The sequence below is a fragment of the Rhinolophus sinicus genome, chromosome X (assembly GCF_036562045.2).
Source record: "Rhinolophus sinicus isolate RSC01 chromosome X, ASM3656204v1, whole genome shotgun sequence".
NCBI lineage: Eukaryota > Metazoa > Chordata > Mammalia > Chiroptera > Rhinolophidae > Rhinolophus > Rhinolophus sinicus.
The window spans coordinates 111315984-111335766 of NC_133768.1; the positions used below are offsets into that span (position 1 = coordinate 111315984).

General features: G+C 44.1%; 1 protein-coding gene across 2 annotated transcripts in view; it reads right to left on the minus strand.

Annotated features, from left to right (window-relative positions):
* Positions 1-18718, minus strand: part of MECP2 (methyl-CpG binding protein 2) — a 59025-nt gene extending 40307 nt beyond the window's left edge. The window contains exons 1-2 of one of the 2 annotated variants that reach the window (XM_074323944.1): positions 18556-18693; positions 13505-13628 (exon numbers count right to left, since the gene is read on the minus strand). In XM_074323944.1, coding sequence (XP_074180045.1) covers positions 13505-13530 — 26 coding nt within the window. In that variant the 5' untranslated portion in view covers positions 13531-13628; positions 18556-18693. Of the gene's footprint in view, positions 1-13504; positions 13629-18555 lie in introns of both variants that reach the window. The other variant, XM_074323943.1, reaches the window with a different exon arrangement.
* Positions 18719-19783: the final 1065 nt, after the last annotated feature.

The following is a 19783-nucleotide window of genomic DNA, read 5'->3' on the forward strand; positions in this document are numbered from 1 at the left end:
GAAATTGTAAACTTCATTCAGTATTTTTATTGTTAGTAGTGATACTGGTATAATAACTATTAATGTATATTATAAGATAAAACAAATAAGCAACTATTTAATGTTAATTAGAAATCAACATTTTCAGTGTAAGAAAGAGATGTATAAGGCTAAAGTTAAAGACAAATCCTCTAATGTTAAATTTCCTTTGAAGACATCATTATATATCCATGACTTAAAAAATTTTTTTTCAATATATTTTCTAGCTTTTTCCACTGAAAGGGCCTAGACACAATGCTACCCCAGAAAGAATGAACACATATAGCACCCAATTCTTGGATTCTAAATAGAATTCCCCAATAAAAGGAACCAGAGCTCTTGGAACCAGTTCTGGGGCAGGAAAAACATGTTGGATGGAATGTCTTATTCCAGAAAGCAAAGAATCGCTCAAAGACTAATTAATGAGGGTATGCCAAGAGGACACAAGTGCCAGCTTGAAGGGACTCTCACTAACCAAATTTGGAATGATTTGATCAAAAAAGAATAGTGACTACAGCTGAATTGTAAAACGTTTAATAAATAAAACTTCATGAGGTCATATTGACATGAAAGAGAAAACACAACAACAAATATTTTGCCACCATTTGACATGATGATTAATTATACCAACTCCTTCCTCTAGAATTTGGTAATTCATTTAGTAATTAAAGGCAAAGGTTTAGCATCTATACTGTCTTTTTAGGAGGAAATATAGCTCCTCCTTACTTGATGAGGGAAAGTTCTTTACAGAATGCCAGTATCAAATGTAGAAGAGATGACAGTTAGAAAATCCATCATTTCGTAACCCCCAATGCAATAACAGATGCAGACATGGATTATCAATGAAAGCTAAAATCATTAGGTGAATGGCTGTTGGGCAACAGGATCTTCACATGGTGCCAAAGCATCACACCACAGATTCCTTATCAATTACAACAGGAAAACTGTACATCCGCAATGGAGAGATTTGGCAGTCACCGCCTTCTTCAACCAAGTGGTCAAATGTAGCATCAGGAACCACAGGAGACCCAGCCAGTCTGATGCTAATATCAAATATTCTTGCCCCAAATGTTTACCTAATAAGCCCGCAGATCTAACCTCTCGTTTACAATTAATATAAGGGATAAAAAAGATACACATCGAGAATGTGGGCCTTCTATTAGACAACTGAGCTGGTTGCCTCAAAAAGTCAATCAAGATTGACTGAAGGTGGGAAGGTTGTTTTTGTTAAAAGAGACAAAGGAAGCATATGCAAATGCAAGGTATAAATCTTAATTGCTTACTATCCCCTCCCCTCAAAAAAGCTGTAAGAGACATTTGGGGGAAGTCACAATTTGGAATGGCTGTCTGATAACATTAGAGAATTATCATTAATTTTTAAAGATGTACTTGGGACATTGTGCTTATATTGGAAATTGTCCTTATTTTGAGATGTATGCTGAAGTACTTAGGGATGAAATGCCACGCTGTCTGCAAATTCCTTTGAAATGATCAGCAAAAGGGTATAAAAATGCATGTATCTATACAGACCAAGCAAATACGTCAAAATGGTAACAATTGTTGAATCTACATAGTAGGCATACAGGCTTCACAATAAAAAAAAAAGATTGGGCTGAAATAAAGAATTTAACGGAAGGGCAGAAAAGAAAGTCTAGGAGATCTTCCAAAATTCAGACGGAAAAAAAAAGAAGAAAAGAAAAAGAAAAAAGAAAAATATAAGAGAGGATCAAGACAGGGAATCAATATAAGAAGCCCAAAATAAGCTAACAGGAGTTTCTATAAAAAAGAAAATGAAAGGATGGAAGCTAACCTATTAAAAAAAAATCGACAATATTCTGATTGATCCTAGCACAATGAATGAAAAAGACACAACTCTAGATACATTCTCATGAAATTACAAGACACTAAAGAAAATGATCCTAAAAATGTTCTAGGGAAGAAGAGAGAAAAGAAGGCCACTTACAAAAGAACTGTAACTAGATGGTTTCATTAGTGACTCCACATTCTAGGAGACAATGGCAGAAATGCCTTCAAAGTTAGGAGGGAAAACGACTTTCAAGTTGGAATCCTTTGCTTAGCCAATGGAGTAGAAGAGCAAAAGACATGTCTGTTATAATGTCTTTGGTCGCAATTAGCAGAAAAGCCAACTCAAACTGCTTAAACAATGAGAAAATGTATTGTCTGACATAACTGGAATCCCAGAGCTGGGGCAGGCCCTGGGTTCCTCCGGTCTCTCTACTGCAGTGTCCTCGGTGAGGAAGCACTGCTCTCAGGCTTGCTCCCTCAGTCACGTTACGCCAGAGCTGCCAGTAGCAGCTTCCTTATTTACGTCTAGTGAGGGAAAGACAGTCTCCTCTGAACATGCCACCGAAGCCCTGCCCTTCAGTCTGAGCGGACCAACTGAGATCAGAGGTCCAACCTTGATCAGTAACAGTTGTCCAGGGAATGCGATGCGTGGAATGACTTCAGGACCCTTGCTGGAGTTGGGAATAAGGTAGAAAGATGAATAATACCAGGGTTCTGTGGAAAATGGACATGGGTTAAGCAACAACGGTGTCCACTACAGTTTACTACCCACGCACCCTATCTCAGCAAGTTTTCTAAAGATGTATTTCAGAAAACAAGGACTAAATCAAATAAAAGATATGGGTTCCAGGAAACAGCAGCTCCAACCTAAGAGTTCAGTGAAGGGAATATCCAGGTGGCAGCTGTGTACAACCTTAGAGAATAAGTATTTGTCCAGATTGCAGAAGGACAGAGAGCTCGGAGAGGAAGGCCTTTGGGGGTGAGAAACGCAGAATCGCAGGAAAGAAACAGCATGGCTGAGGGGATTTTACAAGATCAGGGAATACTATTAAACAAAGGTGAAAGGTAATCAGAAACAGTGGGAAAAACTAGGAGCCATACAACAAAGCCAAGGTCCAACTATGTGGCAGGTTAAATTCTGGCAAGACTTTTCAGCAGGTGAGCGAGTCTGAAGAAAAGAGAATCCATCTGTCCTTGATTGGTCATTCTCCTTTGAGTGGTCCAGCGACCGTGACTCTAGATCTATGAAGAAGGGAATGGAATCCTCGCACACATCAGCCGGCCTCGCCGTGAGCAAGACTTACACACGTGTAATGTCAGTGAGGTGACTGGTCTGCAACCTCAGAATTAACCTTCGGCCACTGGATGTGGTTGCAGGGCAGAGCATAACCGTTAATGATCGTAAGAATGGAAATGATCAAGTATAGTTTTTAGAAAGTAGAAGTGGGGGTGCATGGAAGGAAAAGCAGGGTCATTCATATCCTCATCTTATACAGAGGGGAAATGCCACATAGATTAAAGCTGGTGGAACAGTAACCACTGTTTAAAATTACAGAGAAAACGTGAATATGAATTTCAACATGGGAGGTGATGTAAGCTAAGTCTTCCTCTTTCATTTCAGCTCATATAATTCCCCACAGTTGGCAAATCAAGAAAGATATCTAAGCATATGTGTTCATTTTGAAGGTAACCATTAAAGGAAATAAAAGTAGAAATAGTTAAAAGCTGTCCTCTCTCGGTCGTGGAACAGGAAGAGGAAGGGGCAGACTGTTGTTTTCACCATAACCTCTTTGGAGAGAAGTTATGTTGTTACAGAGTGGCTGTAATATTTTGATAAAAACTCAAAACCCAAACCCGCTGAGCCTCAATAGTTTCCTATTGCTCTGACGTGAACGTCAAAAACCCCGCACCCAGCCTGTCGGCCTCTGTGCCCGCACCTCTGTCACCCCCAGCCCTGCTCGGCTCCAGCCACACGGGGCTTTTTAAGTGCCTCAGACGGCTAAGCTCCTGCCGCGCTTGGGTGGGGGACTTCCCACAAGCTCTTCTTTGGAAAAGCCCTGTCCAACACTTGTGTTCACTGCCTCCTGAGGGTAGGCTTCCTGATTCCTCCCGAGGCTGAGCTGTCCCCCCGTTACCCGTGATCCCAGGGAGCCTCCCCATACGTGTCCTTCAGAGCACTTAACCCACTGTAATTACGTAATTACTTGTGAATTATTTAGTCTGTCTCTCCCGCTAAACGTACACTCCAGGAGGAAAAGTCCCACCCATGTGTGTCAGTGACCCCACAGCTTGCCTACCACAGTGCCTGGGGTACCACAGACACCTGACTCCATCGTGAAATGAACAGCCGGATGACAGCCTAATGAACTGCAGACCCTTCAGCACGGAGCAGCAAGGAACTCAGTACTTAAACTGAACTATACTGGCCAGATGAAAAAGTTACTAAATGTGGAACAATCCCATAATTTAGAACCTAGTGTCACTGTAACAAATCGTCTTAGGAAATGTAGACTGCTTCACCAAGGTCAGCGAGGAAGCTGTAAAATATACCACCCCAAGTCCTGCCGCGTCCCTCTGCGGTGACCTGTGGCTTGGATGGAGGTCTTAGCAGTGGAGATGATTCTGGGGCATCTTTTGATTTCCTGGTGAATTAGAGGAAGGTGAGGGAAAGGGCAGAATCAAGGACAGCTCCTAGAATATTTGACTGGTAGCTGGGTGGTCGCTGATGCTGTTACTGAGATAGAAAAGACAGGAGGAGAAGTAGATGTGAATGGGGAAAAACGCAAGAGTTCTGCTTGGGGCTTGTTAACGTTGAGATGTCTACGAGCAACCCAAGTGGAAACACTGAAGAGGTGATCGAATGTGGGGCTCAAGAGGGAGCTCAGAGATTTAGGCAGAGTAGAATCATCAGCACACAGCCATACCTGTCATTCAGAGCAATGAAAACACACAAACAATGGAAATGCCCCTAATTAAATCAAGGCGTCGCTACCAATGGAATGTCACGTGGTCATTAAAAACGATGCTGTAAAGATAGCATCCAGATGTTATCTATCTGTACACAGCAGATTTATGAGCAATTCTTACTTTTCATCTTCCTATATTTTCTAATTTTTTTCATCGAACAGATATTAATTTTATAATTAGAAAGTATAATTAAGTTGTTTTCATTTTAGGGAAAAGTGATGATATAAATCTATTTTTACTGACATGGACAGATATCTACAGCATATCACTGAGGAAAAAAGGCAGTTACACCAGCACATACTATATGATCCCTTTACCTAAAACAATACGCACATATGCACAAGGATACATACAGAAGGGTCTAGAAGGATGTTTAAAATGCCAACAGCAAAGGTAACTTTTAGGCCGTTATCTACCAAGCAATTTATATGGCATTTAGAATTCTTTGGCCTAGACGCCCACACGTTGCGCCCGAATCCAGGGCCAGCCTTCCCGGTTTGGTGGGGGTCACGTTTAAAACTCTGCAGCTGGCAGTTGTGCCAAAGTGTATCGTGCTGGCCAAGAGATGCCCACGTCGAGATGCACAAAAGAAACACTCAGAGCCATTCCCAACCCGGTACGATGATGTCCGCCCTCCACAAAAAAAAAAAAAAAAAAAGAATTCTTTAACAGTTTTAGTTGCATTACACTGTGCATGATACCTGTAAAACACCAAATGTGTTCATAAAAATATTTGATGTAATAATTTGAACTAAGCTTTAAATGTCATTTTGTCTCCCTTTATTGCACCTGTGCTTTAGGGCTTTCCTTGGTCTCTCTCCCCCACATAATGACTACTCAAGTGCTGGCTGTTCTTCTTTTTGTAGTTGCATGGTATAATGTACACAATAGGCGTTCTTAATCTTTTTCTGCCATGGACCCTTTCGGCCCTCTGGACCCCTCCTCAGAAGAATGTTCTGAAATGCATAAAATAAAATGCATAGAAATTGATTAACAACATACTTTGATAATTGCAGCTAGAGTGATATGTGCTTCTTTAGTAAACCATTAAATAACCAGATCTACTGCTGGGTCTAATAACTACCCCAAGTTGGAAATATTGATGAGCACACACAGTATTTCAAATATCTGTAACTATATAGTAAGATATGAAAGCATCTTTGATCTTCACTGGTGACAAAGTCACAGAGTGCACTCCTAATGCTACCAAGGTGTTTCCTTGCCTACATTTGTCTTTGAAGGAAATCTGCATTTTCAATGAGAGGTTGGTGAAAATAAAGATCGAGTAGTGCTTTTCCCATCCAAGGTCACAAAACCCCTGCGTCAGAACCCTAGGTCTAGAAAGGTACACACCAAATAGGGCAGTTTTCTCCTCATGGTGGAATTTCCAGAGTGATTTCCATATGCATCTAATTTTTTTTACAATGATGTTTTACTTCTGTAATTAAAAAATAAAGAACTTAATAAATACTATGTTTTTGTTTGTTTGCTTTACCTTAAACAACCTGGAAGGTGGCTAACATATTTTATGCAGCTGCTTACAATCTACATTAATATTTTTTACAGGGTGATACCATTTAAAAAAAGACTTTCAACCTTCCCTAACCACTCAAGTATTATGACAACTTTAATCATTCCCATGTTCTTACAAGCCTAGAAAAAATTCACTAGATATTTACTCTGGAGTTAAAAGGAAAAGACAAACTGTCACAACTGCAGATGTTTGTCTATTTTTCTGCCAAGTGTAATTCCAAAAACAGCTGAAACTATTAGAGCAAATTAGTACTTAATATGGACTAATACCTTCTGTTGTTTACAAAAACACAAAAACCAGAAACATGAAAATTTATATTTAAAAAATAAGTTACTAAATGTGTGTAGACAAATTAAAAGACAACTTATCAAAGTAATGTCAAAACTTAAGTACCACTAGAAGCCCAAGAAAACCAAAACACTTTAGTATTTTCAAAAATAACTCACACGTAGAAAGTCAGCTCATGCTTTAAAAGTGCTCAAGTTCATGTTTTAGCAGCACTGTGGAATGTTGCAAAGGAGATGGGAATGAAGGGAAATGTGCATATCTCAGAAGCCTGCTTTGCTTTCTTTCAAATCTAAAAATAAAATCTTTGAACTGCCATATTAATAAGTCTAGAAAATGGATTCCTTTTTTTGTGGAAAGCTTTAACAAACATAGAAATAAAAATATCTTCTCGGTCAATTGGACCAAAGGACATAAACATAAACCAGATGTCAATCCTCATTTCTCTACCATTTCATTGTCCCGCAGGGCTCTGGCGGGGCTTCTGCTGTAAAGATGTTTCTATAGCACAAGGAGACATGCTAAATGAACGAAGGTGTGCACAGAGCAACACGGACCAGGCTCAAAAGCCAACTATTGAGTGAAAAGAGTGAGTTGCATAATGTGACGTTAATTTGCAAAAACTCTTTCAAATGTTACGTACTGGTCATGCGGAACTCAGCATAACTCTTGCATGGACAGTTTCCCCATCACCTTTGGGGAACTGGCTATCTTGGGGAGGCAGGGCAGCAACAGGCTGGCATTTCTCTGGAGCTGTCACGTTTGAATTCCAGAAAAGGAGGCTGGTGTAAACTGCACAAAGTACTAACGTTTCCAAAGTCCGAGCGGAAAGCACCTGAAGTAGCTCGCACATGAGCAGAGCGCAGAGGCATAGGAGGAACAGGAGAGGGCGCACTGCGGGAAGGCAGGACCTCAGGGGCAGGCACACGGAGGAGTGGTGAGGGGCTCTGATTCCACCCCCCTAGCCCAGGCTTGCAGGGGTTACAGCGGGGCCCTCCAGTGGCTTGCCTGTCGGGGTGGAACTAGTCCTTGACAAGCCAGGAGTGAGCTTGCTTATGCACTGCTTCTTTCACCATGAAAGTCTTGGTCAAAAAGAATTTGTAAAAATCAGAAGAACTAAGCAATGTACGTGGTACCATCGTTGCCTCACGCTCCTGCCCTTCTCTCAGTATTGAGTAGCAGAAAATGAAGTGTGTTTGAAAAGGGGAAGCCCTCTCCTCACGGGTCCCCCAGGGTCTCCTGGGGTAGAAGTGGAGGGATGGAAGGTTCCATGAAGAGACCTGGAGTGGGAGCCCCAGGGGCCTGATGGGTGGGTGAGAAGTCAGCTTAGGGCAGGCGGCCTCCAGAGCAGTGAGGGGGGCACAGGGGACAGGACAGACGGCCAGGGCACCTTGCAAAACCTTCCAGGGTGCGGAACGTCTGAGTAGATGCAGCTGGGAAGGAAAGCGGAGCCTATTCAGCATAGCTGGTGCGGCTGCGTCTGATTTCCTACCACCACACTCTGCAAACGGAACTGCTCCCAGCCCCCAGCTGGGCTCGCTCCTCCTGTCTCACCTCCACACCCCAAACTCCTCTGACCCCGGCAAACAAGTTTTCTTCTTGTCCGAGCCTTCATTCGTGCTGGTCTCGCCTCCACTCATACTTTCTCTGGGACTAGCTAATGTGGCCTTATCGCTCAGGTCTCAGGGGTCACTTTTCAAAGAAGTGTCTTCCCTGACCCCACCCCTACATCTAAGTGAGCCGGACCCCTATAATGCTTATGCACTCCCTCAGCGGCCAGTATTTCTCCATTGTAGCATTTAGCCCCTTGTAAAGAAATGGCTCGTTTGTCTGTCTGGATTTTCCTTTAGACTCTAAGGTCGCCGAGAGGAGGCCAGTCCCTAACATCTAGCACAGTAACTAACACCTAATAGATGCTGAGTTAGTACAGGGGAAATGAACGAAGTAAAGCTATGCGACGAGTACAACAGAGAAAGAGAAATGAAGCAACAGCAGTCTGGTCCTGACCAGTTCCAGGATACTATTCTTTATGCATATTACAATTCAAACGAGACAGAAGGTCCTGCAGCCACAGACACTTCAAACCGGAATCCCAAGGAGCCACTGACACTTCAAACAGTAGCAAAATCAAAATGCTCCTTTTTCTTCAAGATTCACAAAGGAGAACTGGCTGGAGTTCCTCTTGCCAACTAAGGGGTCCTGCCTCACAGGTTCTACTCACACGAGGTCACGTGGGATGAAACGGAAGCTTCTGAAGTTTTGCTTTCTAGTGCTAACTGCTAAAAACTATGTCTTCTTAGCCTAATTAACAGCTCTCTAATCTCTACAAATAGCCTTGCAGTCATAAATTTGTATGCTTATCTTTATGTAGTCTTTCCTTTAAAACGGTGCCATTAAAGGACCACCCTTGATTTAGCAGCATCTATCAAAGTTTTGACCCAGCATGTCCCATCTTTAGGAATTTCTCCTACAGATAATGTCGGCTGTGAGCAAAATAGTATATTTAAAAGACTATTCACCACAGCATTCATCAAATTAAAAACATGGGAAACAGAAGTATCCCTCAATAGAAAACTGGTTAAATTATAGTGCAGCCACATAATGGAGTACTAACCCAACCCTTAAAAAGAGTGATATAGCTCTGCAGGAACTGATACCTGATACAGCAACTAAAAAGAGCAAACTTTGCAAATGTGCACAGCATTTTATTCTTGGTGTAAACACACACACACACCCTTGCTTTTATATACATAAATACGTACATAAACACATATATAAAATACATGTAATAATATGAGATGTCTAGCATAGTCAATTTCAGAGACAGAAAGTAGAAGGGTGAGGGCCAGGGGCTGGGGGAGGAGGGAGGAACGGAGTTATGGTTTAATGGGGACAGTTTCACTTTTGCAAGATGAAAAGGGTTCTGGAGATGGATGGTGATGATGGCTACCCAATGAGAATGTACTTAATGCCACTAAACTGTGCACTTAAAATGGCTAAAACGGTCAATTTGATGTTATGTATATTTTATCACAAGTTAAAAATCACACACACACACACACACACACACACACACACACACACAGAGATTAATAAGAAATAACGATGGCTGCCTCCAGGGAGAGAAATGGATATCTGGGGACAGGGTGGCAAGGAGATCTTTTACCATTAAACATTTTATACCACCTTTTTCATTCTGCACTACATACCTAACTACTGTCTTTCCCTGAAAATAAGACCTAGCCAGACCACCAACTGCAATGCATCTTTTGGAGCAAAAATTAATATAAGACCCGGTCTTATTTTAAAATAAGACCAGGTCTTACATAAAACTGGGTATAATATAATATAATACAATATAATGTAACATAACATAATATAATACCGGGTCTTATATTAATTTTTGCTCCAAAACACTCATTAGAGCTGATGGTCCAGCTAGTTCTTATTTTTTGGGAAAAACGGTATTAAAAAAATCATTTTTAAAAAAACCCAGCCTATACAAGAAGCCTTTTCCTTAATCACAAGTCATTTATATCCTTTCTTAAAGTAAAAAATATTTTCAATCCAAATCAGGATTCCACTTCAGTTTTGAGGGTATTTATTAGACTTAAATGATGCAAGTTGTGAAAAATTACACTTGTTCCCCTAAGAATGTATTAACCAAAAGCCTGTCTTTATTTTTATCAGCTTTTACAGAAAAGCTTCAAAATCATCATAGAAGAAAATTACCATTTTTATCAGTACGCAACTTTTATTCTATCATAACAACCAAGCTGAATACAGAACTGTTTCAACAGCAAAAAGCCCTCATCATAATTCAAGACAAAAATCAGCCTGCAATTACATGAGTTATAAAACAAACTATGCTTTATGTTGCAACCTACCCTAAAGCTCTAACTTATATGTCAGAATCTCTCTCTCTCTCTCTCTCTCTCTCTCTCTCGCTCTCTCTCTGGATTCCTCCAAGTTTACCTAAAACCTACTTTTGTGAAGATCCACTACTTTCTTGAGTCTTCCAGAATAAGCACTGTAGCCATGCCACTGGCACCTCGCCTTCTGTAGCACTGCCTGCAGTCAAGGAGAAGGCAGTACTTGCAGGGCCCAGCAGCACCCCTGGCTCAAAGCAGGGCCTCAAATATTTGCTGGATCAATGAATACATAATTATCTGCTAACAGGCTTGCCATCAAGCCTCATAAAGAAAAAATACAGAAAGAAAAAAGTAAGAGATGCTTTGTTCACTTGAAGTCAGTACACGATGAAGGTGAAGACCGGATGACTCGTTCACCAAATAGCTATGATGCAACTGGCTAAGTGGGAGCTAGACCTCATCCCATCCTAAAGTCACATACAAATACAGGTATTTTTGAAAACCACCCCAAAGATAGGGTAACTTACCTATAAGATCCTTTTGTACATATCAAATATGTAGTATGTATGAATAGTGTATCAAGCTTTTTTAGGAAAAAAGAAAATATGGATGAATATTGACATGTTCTTAGAGTAGGAAAGAATTTTCTAAGTATAAAAGCAAAAGAAGAAATCATATCAAATTTTCTATATCAAAAAGACAAGCAGAATCAAAAGATATATGACAAAGTAGGAAAAACATCTGCATGATGACAGACATTAAGAGTTCTTACAAATCCACTTAAAAATACCCTGATGGAAGAATGAATACAGAACACGAAGAGGCAATTCGAAAGACTAAATACAAATGGCCAATGACTGAGGGCTGTATGCCACATATTTATGCTGAGGTTTAGTCTCAGTAATAACCCAAGGAGCACACATTTAAAAGATGGCTATCCAATTCTGGGAGGGTATGGGGAAGTGGCACTTTCTCAGACTACCGTGGGAACTGGGGTAGCAATTTTGGAAGACAACGTGGTGGTACCCACCAGCAACTCCAGGTCTGGGCAGCCATTCTTCCGAAAGACTGGCAGGCACATGAAGATGTTCAATCCAGTAGTCTCTTTAATAGCAAACCACTGGGAAAATCAATATGAGGACAATGCATGACAGAAAGTCGGCACCAGACCACGCTGGTATGTAACAGAAATGGGGCATACAGAAATGTACCATACGGATAGATGCTGAATATGTATAATACTATCCTCATTTTGTTAAAAACACAAAAGGTGCATGTTTGCATAGCCTGAGAAGAAGATTCAGAAGGCTTTAGGTTAAGCTATGAACTAACAGTGGTTACTCTGGGTAGTGGGCACAGAGAGTAACAGGGAGCTTTCACTTTTTTATTTGATATACTTTAAAAAGGTTTGAATTTTCCACAAAAGCATGTATTATTTTTATAATTTCTTTAAAAGGAAAAGAAGAAAAATAAGAAGATACAAGCACTTATCTACTAAAGACAGGTTCTGTCCTTTGAGAATTTCCTTCCAAGTTCCTTGAAGCTCAAATGGCCATGTCGTTCCCATTCATAAATAATAAGAGGTATTTTTAAAAACATCTCTTCTGTATTTCTTAGAAGAAATTGTATAGAGTCATCATGGCCTGTTTTATAAAATCCATTCGTGATCTTAGAAAAAGACTATTAAAAACCTTAACCACCCCTATCTACCAGAAGAAACCCATTCACTGTCCATATTACATGTAGTCCACACAATTTCTGAGACAATGCACAAAGCGCCAGCCACACAACTCCCACCAGCATAAATACTTGGCATACAAAGAACGTCCTGTCAGCAGGGCCCAGGGTACATCCCGCGGCAAAAGGGAATGACAATTTGAGTCACAGGATCACGAGTGAAACCAAATTTGGGACTTGGAGGCAGTGCAATGCTCCTCCCTTCCGTCCACACTTTCTCTTCTCCTCCCCCCGAAACCCTGCCCCTCACGGAGTCCCTAAATCAGCTATCTGGTATGTCCACACAGCTTTAGACTGAGGTGTCAGAAACCACTAGAGAGATACAACAAAGTGTTACTTGGGAGTCTCAGCTGGAATCACAATGGCAGCATATGGGTAAGCTCACATTTTTTCCTCAGGAAAAGAAATGGAAAAATTCAATGAGAATGTTCTGCCTTAACACATGGAATGTTTGAAAATCCAGGTGTCAAAACAGCAAATGTGGAGTGACCACTGATTGTTTTTAAAAGCTTAAGATATTGAGCCTGACAGTTGAGAAATGAAAGAACCACTCATTTTACAAAATTAAAGTCTACACAATGGCACCCAAGAAGCCAAAAGTGCGGCCGATAAGGCACCTGAGTGTCAGACCTCGAATGGCTTGCATCCCCAGCGTTTCAAAAGGCGTTCATTCTGCTCTAAGAGTCTCAAGAGCCAGACGTGCGTCTGGGTGCTGCTCTCTGTAGTGCCCGTGGGAGGAGTGCAGCAAGCACATGCCATTAGCCATGGGCTTCCCTGTTCTATGACAGCTTTCAGGAGGCCATCGGTCTAGGGGACCACACACCGGTTCCCGGATCTGAAAGTGCGTGGTACCACTGCTCACTAACGGTGACCAGGAAGTCATTTACCCAAAACCAAAGCAAACAAAGCGCTCCGCTGAAGACCACTGGGCAACAGCAGCAGCGGCAGGTGAAGAGCTCAGTCAAAGCACTCTCAGCTCAGCTGACCTGCTTCAAGGTGAACTGAAGTTGCAGATCACCAGTTCCGGCTCTAATCTGACGCCCGCCCCCAGATCACGCTGTGGCTACCAAGTAACCCTACCCAAACTGACCTTTCAGGGCTCAGGGAAGTGACTTTTTTTTATTATATGGCACAGTTTGGCACAGTTATGTCTTTAGTCTTTGGGGTACTTTTATACTGTCCAAGAGTAGTATATCTTGTTTTTTTTTCCTTTTTTTTTTTTTTTTTAAAAACAGATGGCCAAACCAGGACATATACTAAAAAAAAAAAAAGGAAGGTTACTTACCTGAGCCCTAACATTCCAGCTACCATGGAATCCTGTTGGAGCTGGTCTACAGAAGCAAGATGTATTCTGGGGAGTCACATGTCACATCAAAGCAGGAACTGGTGAGTCTGTATTTTTATGGAGCCTAAAACAAAGAAAATCGTAAGTTGAAAGCCCCCATTGTGCTGCACGACCTTTTTCCCAGGGCTATTTGGGACATTTTGAAGATAAACATATAGACAAAGTACTATGCTATTTCCCGGCTTACCTAGCTAGAAACAAAGGATAAACTGCAAATTACTGGCACATAACACACAGTGCTAAAATAAAGGAAAGATTCATGCATGTTAGAATCGACACTATGACAGGGCTTGTCTCCTCTGAAGGACTCTGTGACACTATAAAGCGTACCGTTAGTGGTGATCTCGGACAAGTATTTCTTGTACCACGTCATATAGAAATACTCGGGGAGAGAATACATGTTCAAGAGAACATGCAGCATTAAAATGTCATCCCAAAAAGAACACGTGAAATCCAGAGGCATAGTCTCCCTTCTTTTTCAAGCAGCTGAAGCTGCAACAAGCCGTTGTGACATCGTGGAAAGGGGCTTTAACCCTGAGAGAAAGAAGCAGCACCAACGGACACCAAGTGCCCCGGGAGATCCAAAGCCATCCTCCAAAAGTCTGTCTCAGAGCAATCACTTTTAAGCTTCTCAGATCAGCAAGTCGCCAAGTTCAACAGACTGAGTTATTAATCTGAGTTTCTCTTTTGCTTTTGAGTACATATTCAAAAAGAACTTTTGTCATTACATTTTTCATCATTAAGATAACCACTATTTCCTTGTTAAAACCTAAACTGGCCTATATAAGCTAATCTCTAATACCTTGCTGGCCCAAGAGGAGCACTTTTATCTTTAGACTAAAAAAAGCCTAGCGTGTACAACTTAGAGAATATTCACACAAATAATTACTTGTGTAATCAAACTCAGAGGAAGGGCAACACCAACCAAGTCTTTTACTTACGGCTGGTCTATAACTAGCAGGATAGTTCCTAGAATTATCTACTGAGGTGCAGTGAAGCCTTATAATTCCCTTAAACAGTTGAGTGACAGAATGCTTTGAAATCCCAAAGTCAAGGTAGCAGTATTACTCAGTTAGCCATTAGATTGGTGCAAAAGTAATTGCAGTTTTTGCAATTATTCTTAACCTTTTAAACCACAAGTACTTTTGCACCAACTTAATATATAATAAAAATCAAACTGGTATCCTGGCTGGGAGGCCCTCGAAAAGCCACAGCTTTTCATAGCCACAATGTTTTTCACTTGTAAACTGAGGGAGCTGGACTAAGGTTCCTTCCAACTCTGAAAGTTTAAGATCTTTGATTAACTCAAGGAGTTCATGGAGAAGTAAAAGAGCCAGCAAAAGAGAGCAGTTAGGTGAAAACCCAATAAAGTAGTGATTTGCAGGTCCATATACATAACAGCCCCAGCTCTTAGGCAAGGAAGACAAGTGACCACTTCCTCAGGCTTGCTCCCGAGTCCAGACTTCTGCAGTAACAGCAAAACAGCTACAGTGAGGACATAGCCATATGCCAGCAGACCCAACACAGGTGTGCCTTGAAAAAGCTATAGAGGCCGAGGCCTCTAATGGAATGGCCACCGCCCTCTCCCAGTATAGGAGTGGGGGTGCCCTGCCTGCCCCCAAATTCCCATTTCCATTCAGGTTCCCTACACACCTATCTACCATCAAAGTGGTAGAACCAAGTATTTAAGCAATGGCATGCAAATCAAGTTTTCAATAAGTTCAAAGGTTCCTTGCAAGAGAAAGGCAGAAGAGAGTACATAAAGGCAGAAGAGCGCAACCTTTGTGTGAGTGAGCCCAAGGAAGAGGAACCCATTTACGTGTGTCCTAACCAAACCAAGGTAGAAGCACAGTGGTGACAATGGCAGTTTGCCCAGAGAGGGCTGTTACAGAAGCACTGAGGACAAGGTCCTTCCGTTGGAGTGACAGTAATGTTCTGCCCAAGAAAAACGGTTGTGTCTGTTGGCCACATGAGGCTGGTCTGCACGCATGTCACCGTAACAGAGGGCAGTGGAACCAAGCAGGTGTCCTGCCACACTCCCTGCAACTCGGCGCCAGTCTAGGGCTGTTCTTTTACCCCCCGTGCGTTTAAAACACTAGTTACTACAAATGTCAAACATTTTCTGTTATTCTCTCATGGACTCTCAGGCAGCCTTCCAACAAACTGCTCTTAGCCAATTAAAAGATTTCTTCTGATATTCGCTGTTAGAAAAGATGACTGGTTCCAGGACACATCATTTATCGTGCAAACAGTCCCAGGCAGGTACCTTAGCAGCGGCAACGGGCCTGAGACGGGAACCAACAATTTTAACTCTGCTCTTCTTTATTATAAGTTAAAGAAGAGAGTTAAGTTAAAGAAGAGAGTTTCTCATTTTATCTCCACGTGGGGGAAGGAGTATTCGGGTGGGGGCAACATCATATGGGACTCATCTAGCCAGCTGTGCTGTCCAACTCCACAGCTTGCCTCCTTACCCCACTAGACCCGGCCACTCAGCGGCAGGGCAGGCAGGGAAACAATGGCTCTGACTGGAAATTACAAATAGAACGCAAAACTGTATTCTAACCCCCACCCCATCCCCCAGTACACAAACAGCCCAAAAGTTGGAGTACGATTTGACGGCATCATGCTTTGCCAGGTGAAACAAAGACCTGGTACTCAGTTTAAAGCATTCCAGGCAAACTTGTAACAGTAAGAAATAGAACAGCGTGATAGGCCAATATGAGCAAGAAAGCCATAGAAGGTTTCTTCAAGCTGTTAGAACATGCTTACTTCACATACCACCAAGAACTTCGCAGATAAACTATATTCTGGAAGCTACCTGTGCTGTTTAAAGGGCTTGGGGTATGACAAACAGCTAGCTGGAGGGCACCTGAGGAGGCAAACACATTGCCAACGATGGCAAAACAAAGCAAAGCCCTTGTCCAGTGACATCTCAGGTTCAGATGTACAAACCTTGGAATCTTTTGTCAAGCGAGGCTTGCGTGTCTGTGTTCTGGACGGGATGTACCTCAGTGACAGGCCACTTAGCTGACATGTACGAATGGGTGCTCTGTGGTGACTTACTTAATCAACTGTACTTCTACTAGATTGATTGTGCCCTTTAAGGTTCTGACATGTGTGGGTAAGGAAATAAAAGTGTTTTCTAGGCTTCCCCACTGGGATTTGAAGTGCAAGTCCTAAAAAGCCCACAAATAAGCCCATTTCCCTGAAATCCCTGGGGGAAATTCCCAGAAGACCTAAAAAAATCCAGACCCTGTGTTTTCAATAAGGATCTAGCATATTTCAAGAGACCCAAGAGATCAGGCTCAATCTCATTGTTAACTGCAATCACTGAGATCCAGATGAAAATTCCAGCCATGAAACCCAAATTTCTCCTCTAGAGTAATAACTGCCATTAACAGTGAATTTTACACCAAGGTCTGACTATGCTTCGTTTTTCTAGGATGACAAAATGCCTACAACTTGGGAGAGTCCTACCAAGTCTAAACCACTTCACATCATCACACGCCGGAAGTCTAAGCCACTTAGCATCAGCGCAAGCCGGTAGGTATGGTTCCAGGATCACCAACCACCCCCTGAATTTGATCCTACCGTCTCACAACTTGGGGTACTGATCCCACACAGCAGACACAACATGTGAATGGCTCCACAGAGCCCATTTCTGTTCCTGGAAAAATAACCAGAAGCACACATCTGCCTGACCATGAGTCAGGAATATCAATTTTGTGGTTGAGCCCATTTCTGCTGTGACCAATCCACACGGAACACACAACAGAAACGACTGCCACAGAGGTATTCCAGAGCAAGCTTCCCCCTCTCGGATCCATACTTAGCAATATCGCAAAAGGTCTCTCCTCTGAGAGACCACTGTTTTTAGACTCTTCACAATGACCTTAAGCCTTCAGCGCAAAACCACAGACACATTGCCACAACACGTAAAAGTCACCTGAGTTTCAGTGTGGGCGATTCAGGCATAACCAAACTAAAAAGAAAATAAACTTTCAGGGACAATTGACAGGAACTACAGCGATGCGATGAACTTGCCCCATATGGTACTGGTGATCTAGAGCAGGACGCGTCCAGGACTATGGGAGCCCGTTACATACGGTGTCCCACTCCACTTATGTAACTGGAAGATCGCCGGCGAAGGGGGGAGGATGGGAGGGCGCTCATATTCGGAGGCCACAGCAACCCCAAAGACCCTGGAGGCGCACTCCCACAGAAGAGCCTCAGGTGCTGCCGGACAAACAGTCCCCTATCCACGGCTCCTGATGGGAACTAGAACAGCCTCTTTCGGATGAGTTGTGGGACCAGGAACACAATGTCCAGTCCCTTTTGTGGGTGGACAATAATTCCCACCTACTTGTTCCTGCTAGATGGGAAAGGAGATGGTGGACCGACTCGCTCGCAATGGGGGCAGAAAGTCACGGAATGGGCGAGAAGGAGGGGGAGGCAGAGCCTGAAGATGGGGGGTGAGAGCGCAGGAGCCCTTGTGGCGCACTCTCCCGACGGGAGGCGGACTGCGCACGCGCGCCGGTGGGGGGGCCGAGTAACGGGAGAGGGGGCGCGCGAGGGAGGGAGAGGGGAGAGCGCGATCCAGGGAGAGGCTGGGGCCGCGGGCGCGCGACGGCGCCGCGGGCCCGAAGCCCCGAGAAGGGCACGACGCGCGCGCAGCCCAGACAAGCGAAGCCCCAGCGACAGCGGCGCCCGTGGGGCCGGGGGCCGGGATGCGCGCTGAAGGCGGGAGAGAGCGGGGCGCCAGGCGAAGGTGGCCCGGGGAGGCCGGGGCGAGGACGGTCACCCGCAAGTGCGGGTGACGGGCCGAGGGGGGAGCCGTCACCGGCGGCGGCGGGAGGGGGAGGGTAGAGAGGAGGGACGCCATCCGCCAGCCGTGTCGTCCGACCCCGCGGGCCCCTCCCGCGCCACGTCCCGCCCCTACCCCCCGCCCCTCGGCAAGGGTCCCCGCCCGCGGCCGCGGTGGCCCCACTCACAGTCTCTCCTCCTCGCCTCCTCCTCCTCCTCCGCTTGGCGCGGCAGCGGCGGCGGCGGCCATTTTCCGGACGGCTTTTACCACAGCCCTCTCTCCGAGAGGAGGGAGCGCGCGCGCCGCCGACGCCGGGACTCCGCACGGTCGACGTCGCGCCCCGCCCTCCCGGCCGGACTGCGCGCAGCTGCACCTGCGCGCCCGCGTCCCGCCCCCGGCGCTGCCGCGAGCCCGTCTGCCATTGGGTGCGACGATCGGGGCGGGGCGGGTCCTCCGCGGCGGAGCCACCAATTGGCGATAGTTTGTGTCCATTCTGGCCAGGGAAAAGGGGGCGGACCCCCTGCCCAGCTGCCGATTGGCTGCCGTTGGCCGTCATTTGGGAAAAAGAGGCGGCTTGGGCACTGAGGGGCTGGTTTAGTGGGAGGAATTTGAATATTAAGGATTAATGGGCCCTTGCGGATGCTGGAGCAAGTGAAGGCCTAGCCTTCGCACTCCTGTTTGCGCGGCCCTCCTGGGCGGTTGATGCGCTGTCCACAAACACGCCAAGTAAGCTGCAATAAGTGTTTCACTGCACCTGCATTTTCTTATTGCCACCACCTTCAGTAGAAGCAGCAAAGTTGCCTGCCCTGGAGCCTGACGTTCCAGCTGAAGGACCTTGGTTTAAGAGGCCTATCCATTCCATTCTTTCATCTGAGCCTGCCATGAGCCAGACTCTCATAGGGGCAGGGAATAAACTGACAACAAATCACAGCCCTGGCCTTCGTGAAACTGTGGTGGGGGAAAAGGGTACATGACAAGTCTGCATGAGACCCATCATTGTTGGATCAGATGGTTTGGTGGAGGTGTGAAGAAGGCAGTGGAAGCACAGAGGAAGCAGCCCTAAGCTCTACCTGGAGGGGAAACGGAAGATTTCCTAGAAGAGGTGATTTGGGAGCTAAGGTCCAGCTATTCTGTTTTGGAAAAATAAGAGTATGAGAAAAGTTTTAGTCAGTGGGGTGTTCAGGATAAGACTGTTTGTCAAGGCGAACTTACTCTGATTCCAGCCATCCTCCAATTCATCCAGTGCTCCTTGTGCAAGTCCTATGATTAACAAGGAACCTTCTAATTCTGATTTGGCTCCCCCCGCCCGCCATTCATTTACTAAACAGCTGCTATGTGCCAGGCACTGTTCCAGGCTCTGGAAGCACAGAACTGAATAAGACAGCAAACTAACATTCTTATGTGGAATATTCATA